The sequence below is a fragment of the Pygoscelis adeliae genome, unplaced genomic scaffold (assembly GCF_000699105.1).
Source record: "Pygoscelis adeliae isolate BGI_AS28 unplaced genomic scaffold, ASM69910v1 Scaffold13, whole genome shotgun sequence".
Taxonomy (NCBI): Eukaryota; Metazoa; Chordata; class Aves; order Sphenisciformes; family Spheniscidae; genus Pygoscelis; species Pygoscelis adeliae.
Genome location: NW_008824499.1, coordinates 1,733,942 through 1,741,090, shown reverse-complemented (window position 1 = coordinate 1,741,090; position 7,149 = coordinate 1,733,942). Strand labels below are relative to the sequence as shown.

The 7,149-nt window shown below is 39.3% G+C and overlaps 1 protein-coding gene across 1 annotated transcript in view; it reads left to right on the top strand.

The window, feature by feature from the left end:
* Window positions 1-7,149, top strand: part of MAP2K5 (mitogen-activated protein kinase kinase 5) — a 133,675-nt gene that overhangs the window by 106,643 nt on the left and 19,883 nt on the right. Inside the window, exons 19-20 of the mRNA XM_009321445.1 lie at window positions 281-342; window positions 2,743-2,788. Coding sequence (XP_009319720.1) covers window positions 281-342; window positions 2,743-2,788 — 108 coding nt within the window. The remainder of the gene's footprint in view (window positions 1-280; window positions 343-2,742; window positions 2,789-7,149) is intronic.

Below are 7,149 nucleotides of genomic sequence, written 5' to 3'. Positions count from 1 at the left end.
TATCATTGTCCTTTTTTCACCTCCCCTCAGTGTCTTTCCACATGTTTTTACCCATTGTGTAATACTCATTAGTTGAAATTCAGTGTTTTATAACACGTTCTCAGAAGAATTTGTACCTTTCTCCCTCAAACTCTCTGTGTGAAAAGGGGGTTTTGTCGCTTCCTTGGGTTTTTTCCCTTTTTTTTTGTTTTGTTTTGTTGTCGCTGTTATATTACTCTCCTTCTAAAAAAAATTATCTTCTCTCCTTCTGACTCTGTTTCTTGTTTCAATCCAATCCCAGGAATCGCCCGTCCTTCCAGCCGGGGAGTTCTCTGAGCCATTTGTACACTTCATCACTCAATGGTAAGCTCAGTTTGCAAACATGCCATGCCCTCAATGTAAATGATACATGCCATTAACTCTGCAGCTCTGCGAGACCTTATGGCTTTCCTTGCATCCTTTCTGAGAGAAGAGGGACTTGGGGGCCTTGGGCAGATGGGGCAGCAAAGCTAAGCAAACTGTTTAAATTATGTAAACGTTATTTACACAAAGGGTCGTAAAAGTACTTACAAGGGTTTCTCCTGTTTTAATAAACCTGCCCTGAATGTGGGTGCAGTCTTGTGCGCTGAGACTCCTAAGAATTCATCTGGGGGTAAAAAGGCCACAAAGACTCATGCGTATAGTATCATTATTCAGGGCTTTTTAAAATATTACTTATAAAATTGCCTCAATATTTAGAAAGGCAAGCAGCCTTGATTAATTCATTGGCTTTTCAGTAAGTAATTTTTACTGAGAGTCGTATTTTAAAACACACCACTGGGTATATTTTCTTTCCTTAAAACTGAATAGTTCATTGAAAACCTTTTAAATTAAAGGAGAACTGGGGAGAGGAGGAATCTGTAGAATAAAGAATACAGTTCTTGAGTGACTAGAGAATAAAAATATTGGGGGTATTGGGGGTAAGCTATCCTAAAGAAACAAAGTGAAAGGAAAATTTTGTTTTCACTGTCTCGTTCCCTCCCTCCCCCCCCCCCCCCCCCCCCCAAAAAAAAGGGGGGGGGGGGGGCAGTCATTTATGCATGGCAGACGAAACAAGCTTGAATTTTGCACAAATATGATGTGTTAGACGGAGAAGCATCCCTTCTGCGAACATGCACTTCCAGGGCTGGATGCTCAGCTGTGCTAAATCAGATGGAGCCATCTCAGTGTGTGCCACTGAGAGCTGCAGCCGCGTGGCCAAGAGGGAATCCTGCTTCAGGGATGTGTCCTCGGCAAAAACAAGGCGCTCGAAGCCCTCGGCCCCATGCAGATCTGTGGGTCGGGCTTCGCAGCACTTTCAGGTTCTCTGCTGTATGTCAGGGCCACTGCAGCAAAAGCCGTCTAAATAAAATTGAATTTTGAATACATAACATAGGAGAATGCTTCTCAGGACTGACATAGTATGTAACAGATAATAGAGACACAAAAAGCAGTCTGATTATCGGTTAATTAAAGTAACTAAATAATTAAAGTTTGTGTAACATAGGCCTCCGTTTTCAATAGTTTCAGTTTACAAAGAGCAAATTTACAAAGAGCAACGCTATTTGGAGGATTCTGCAGCGCAACTAGCTGATGTGCGTGGAGGTCTATGCTTTTTACCCCTGCAAAAAAATGATGACAGACCGTTTTTAAAAAAATTCTCATTGAGGCAGAGGGAGGGATAACCTGTGTTAAAATTTCCACAGATGTCAAACCGAAGCATAACTGATGGTGGCTAATAGCCTTGTTTACCCTGGGGACGCCGCTACTTTGGACTGTCAGATTAGAACTGCTACCAACCTACTCGTCAGACAGCTTTCATTACTTGCTAATGCCTGCATTATTTGAGGTGCTTGTAGTTATTTGTAGGGAAGGTAAATTGTATCGTTAATACCTCCGATTTACAGCACAGATCATCTAGTATTTTAGATGTAGTGTTATATTGGCTGTACTTTCTAGTGGGAGGCATTACTGTTTAAAAAAGCAAATAAGAAGAAACTATATACTATTTAAGCAATCAATTCCTAATAAGTATTAGAGATGTCAAGTGAACGGCGTATCAGACTTTATGACTTTATGCCAATTACGCCATAAACACTGGCTGTTTGGATGTAATCCAATTAGTCAGTAGGCAGCTCCTGATGGTCACCTCTGTGCCTTGTTATTGTGTTCCTTCATGCAGCTAAGCACAGCCTTCAATAGCTAATTGCACCTGTTGCACAGAAAACTAGGACTATTTGGATGAGAAACATGATCTTATAAACAGGTTAATGCTGTGTAATGAACTATCACCCTGCAGTGTAATGGAAATAAATGTGAAAAAATTAAGGTAGAAACCCCAGGGTATTGTGCGGTCTCCTGAAGCTGTTCAGCGTTAGAGTTAAATTTCCCACCTGTTTGTATAATACTTTGTGTTGAGCTATGTAATAATCCCTAGCAAAATTAGAATCAACTTACTGTGCCTTCTGAGCTGACTGGTTTTCAGTGGTCTCTATAGTTACACACTTTTGTGGTTACAAACAGCGTAAACCGCTGCATCCCGTCAGGGAGGGATGGGAGGGAAGGAAGAAGGCCATTAACATTTTGGCCACTGTTTGGAACCCTGTCTTCCACCAGTACATGATAAAGTTAAGAAATACATTGAAATTCTTCACTCTGTGTTAAAAGAGGATATCTTCAATGTTTAAGCAAGTAGAATAAATGAGAAGTTGTTTATATATGTCCATTTTGTTTTATGACTCGTAGCATGAAAAAGCAACCGAAGGAAAGGCCGGCACCTGAAGATTTAATGGTAAGTGAAAGTTCAGAGCCCCTCAGTATGTATTTGTCTGTGAATACTTTTTATTCATGTATATAGAAGTGTATCCATTTTTTTAATGCATTTTTCAGTATGTACAAATTCAAATCTAAACTCTTTCTGGCTTGTGCAGCAATCACATTTACAGAGAGCACACAAACCAAAGGCGGAATTATGATTCCATTGAAGTTAATGGGTATTTTGCTGTTACCTTAATTGTGGCCAAAGCTTCATTTGTGATCTGGGGAGTTAATACAGAACTTCCACAGCCAGTATCAAGTTTCAGTCAAAACCATTTTGATGCTTAATACACATTTTTTTCAGTTTGTATGTCCAGGGATCACAGCTTAATGTAAGTCACTCTTTGTCGTCATTTGCCAGTCTTAACCTTTCAAAATCTGAAGACTGAAAACAGAGGATATGGTCAAAATAGTGTATTTTTAATGAAATGCAGGAGCTAATGTTTTCACTTATATTCACGTAAAATTAAATTAGATTGGCTACAGAAGATTGAGGTAATACGTAGCTTTGGTTTGTCCGTAGAAGGGCTCTGAGTGTTGGAATCTGAGCTCAGAGACCACTTCTTTTGCTTGCAATTGTCATTTTTTCAGTAAGGCAATAATAGGGTACCTGCCCTCAAGCTGGTCCCTTGTGGCTGTGCATTTAGTGCAGAGTGCTGTTTTCACTGTTTTTAGGCAGCTGGAAAAATACTATATCAAACAATTATTACAAATATTTACAGTAAACTTGTATTGTAGATAAGAGTTGTAGTCCCCTCTGACTCGCATCGAATATCTTTGATTTTTAAATGTTTCATTACTTTTGTTTATACGCTATGTTTCCTGTAACTTGGAGGTTTATGTAAAATCATCATAATTTATTTTCTGTGCATTAAATATCTAGGAATAATTCTAGCAGATTTGAACAAGATAAGGACACGTTTGCATCATTTCATTTCTTGCTTACATGCTGCGAACTGCAAGTAGAATAAACAAGTGTTTCTATTGCAGCTGTTCTCTAGTTAAAGGCTAATCTCTGAAGATGTCCTGGGGCAGATATCTCACAATCCAGACTAGTCTCAATTTAGATCCTGGTTAGTAAAGTGTTTAACTGTGAATCTAATTTTAAGGATATTAACTTCAATAGATGTACATTTGAAGTTAGGCACCTGCTTAAATACCTTGGTAAAATGAGGCCTTAAAGTTTTATCAGAGCCCCTCCACTTTGTGGTGTTCTGTGTCGCATATGAAAGGCTTACACTGCCTTATTTTGTCTTTTTTATTAACTTTTGATGGTTGGAAAATTCTTGCAGTTAGTCACATCTGAGAAAACTTGGAACAGGTTCTAGAGATGTAGACACATTTACCTTGTGCACTATTATGCTATGGCTGGATAGCTTAGCTATTAAAACAACGGAATAGGGTTTCATAAAACCTGTATCTGTTTGTAAATGCATGTTTCAGTGATGCAATAGGCCTGCCACTTATAAATAAAACATCTGCAGATCGCACATACCCCCATAAGTATATATGTATGTTTGTAAGCAATAACACCACTCCAGGGTGTAGAGTCATAAAAATGAGGCCAAAGGGTGAGTGCCTGCAGTACTAGGGAAGTGCACAGATTTATCTTTACAACTACATGCCCTAGAGTGTGCTAGTCCCCCTTTAAGGAGGTATTTTGTAAAATAATTTTAAAATTATAGCAGCTCAGGAAAAAGAAAAGAAAAAAAAAAGCCTTCCTACTTTTTAAACAAAATCTTTTGTTTAATGCATTTTTCCCCTCATGCTACTTTCTATTCAATTATAAATGAACTTGCAACAATAAGTACTAAAGCATGGAGTAGACTGCTGCTGAAATAAAGAAGTGACCCAGTCCTTGCCTGCTATGTGGCTGACCCTCATAAGCTGCCCTAAATTCCTTCCTCTGGCCTGATGGGCTCAGAGCACCCTGTGCTTTTCTGTAACAGACTCACTGTTAGCTCAGTAGTTGCTCGCCAGTCAAGCCCTTTATGTTCTTGCGCTTACCCAGTCTTGCCAAGAAGCACTTTATTTCTAAAACTCATATGCACATATACATTAGCATATATATGCGCGCACACATAATATATCTATATGCACACAAGCACATCTGTATGTACATATGTGTATATAAATTACCATACTTTGTTGGAAAACAGGGCCAGAACAAAAGCTGTTAAATATCCTCTGAATTCTAGAATTGCTGACCACGATATCGTTTCTAATTCCACATCATTCGTTTCTGAAACCTGTGTTGTAATTCTGATGGATATCTCCGTGTTAACTATCAGAGCGGGCAGAGTGATGCAGATACTATCAGTGAAATCCTGGACTTGTCAAGGTCAGCTTACCATTGATTTAAATGAGAGTAGGATTTCACCTTGTTCATTGGGTTTGGGTTTTTTTTTAATCTAGAAGAAATGTACTAGCAAGGATGAAAGGTGTAACACGTAATCGTCGTTAGCTTCAGACAAAACAGTGGAGTGCAGGCTTTCTCCCCTATGGACATTAACCGTACTGGAAGTCGCTATTTTGTAACCAATTTAGTATAATTAAAGACTGAAAGCAAAATGAAGGGAGCAGAACATCAATCTTTTTCTACTCTCCTGATAATCGGTGAATTGTTAAATGCATTTTAAGAGCCGACTAACAATACCTGGAGTGCCAGATTGGCAACTCCAGTGAAGTCACGGGGTTACATCAGGGATGGATTTACCCTGTCTATCATGTTAGGAAGCCCTTTTTTATAAAAGTCACTATGCACATTTTGTCAGAAAATAGGGCCAAAGCCAAGGCTGTAAGAAATTCCTGGATAAAATCAGACTTTCTAGTACCATAGATATTCTTGTGCAAGCGAACACCAAATTTCCGTAACAGCTGGCATGAATCAGGTTCCTGTGTTCACACTCGGTCCCTACGCCCTTTCTTTCGTATACCCATCCACAAAACAAGGTATGACATCGGTTTCTCTGTGTATACATAACCAACAATTTAATTGTTTCAAAGTGTTTCAAATTAACAGATCTGTTCCACAGGAGTGAAAAAAAAGTAATTTCACCAAGCAATGGGAAAATTGTCCATCCAGGGAAAGGAACAATCTTTGTAATTCACCAGTGGTTGTTCTGAACCTCGTGCTTACAGTGTCTGCTCTTTTGTCTCCAGTTTGTTCCCTCTTAAGAAGAGAAAGGCATACAGTCAATTAAATTGAACGTACTCTGTTTCATCACCAGGGAAGACTGCACAACATCTTAGCATATTCCTCTGTCTCTCTTCTCTCCCCTTCCAACAAGAAAAGGAAAAACTCAACAAGTCTTCTCTAAAAAGATTCCCCCACCCCCCCCCCCCGAACTTCCTGTTTTCATTTAAAACGTGGAGGTTTCTGGCATCGCAAGCCTGGCTCCCAGGGAAATGCAGACGTACGTGTATATTTAGCGAGTGTGATGTGGCGGTACGGGTAAGCTTTAAACTCCCACTTGTGCCGCGTGTGTGGGTAGGCATCCACGGGCTGGTTTGGCTCAGGAAACTGTAGATCTGACTGTATTTACGGTATTTTTCAGAAGCTTTCCATTCTAAGCTCTATTTAATGGAATCTATGCATAGTAAGTAATCAGGTCAGAGAGAAGCAACATCCCCTGTTTGAGATCAATCGCTGGCTAATACTTTATCTAGGCCACTTTATTATCTCATGCTGATTCCATTCCCATTCTCCTCCTCCTTTGTAGCATGCACTTCAGCTGTGGTAAAAGTACGTATCGCATACATATTAAAAACATATACCCATTCTATCTGTATGTAAATGTGTGAGACACAGCTGGATACTGCAGGAGTTTGATTTACTAATAGTTATTATCTGTTCTAGCTGTTCAGAGGCAAAGAGAGTTTCAGAAAACAAGCTAGCGCAGAAATTGCCTTTATGATATCACTATCCTGCTTTGGTAATTGTTTAAAATCTCTTCTTTAGCTGGAAGCTTGGCCTTTTATTTTGCAGATCGTATGCGCTTTTCAGAAAGCCAGCAGAATTATTGAAGTCTCTTGTTGAGTTTTTTGTTAGTACAGCATTGAACTCTACCATGCTACATATGGCTATTTGAACAAAAGCGATTTACTTAAAGAAATTGTATTTGAAATACCAAAAGCCAAGCATGTAGCAGTTATTCCTTTATGCTTTCCCATGGATGCATAAAAGTACAGTCTTTAGGATGCTGCTTGGTTTTCTCAAGGAAAGTATTGGGCAGGGAGAGGCAATGCTTCTGGCCAAGCATATAGTCGGTTTCTGCACTTGATTACTTTTGCACAGATCTTCTCCAAATTTTAAACACAACTTCTAGCTTTTCT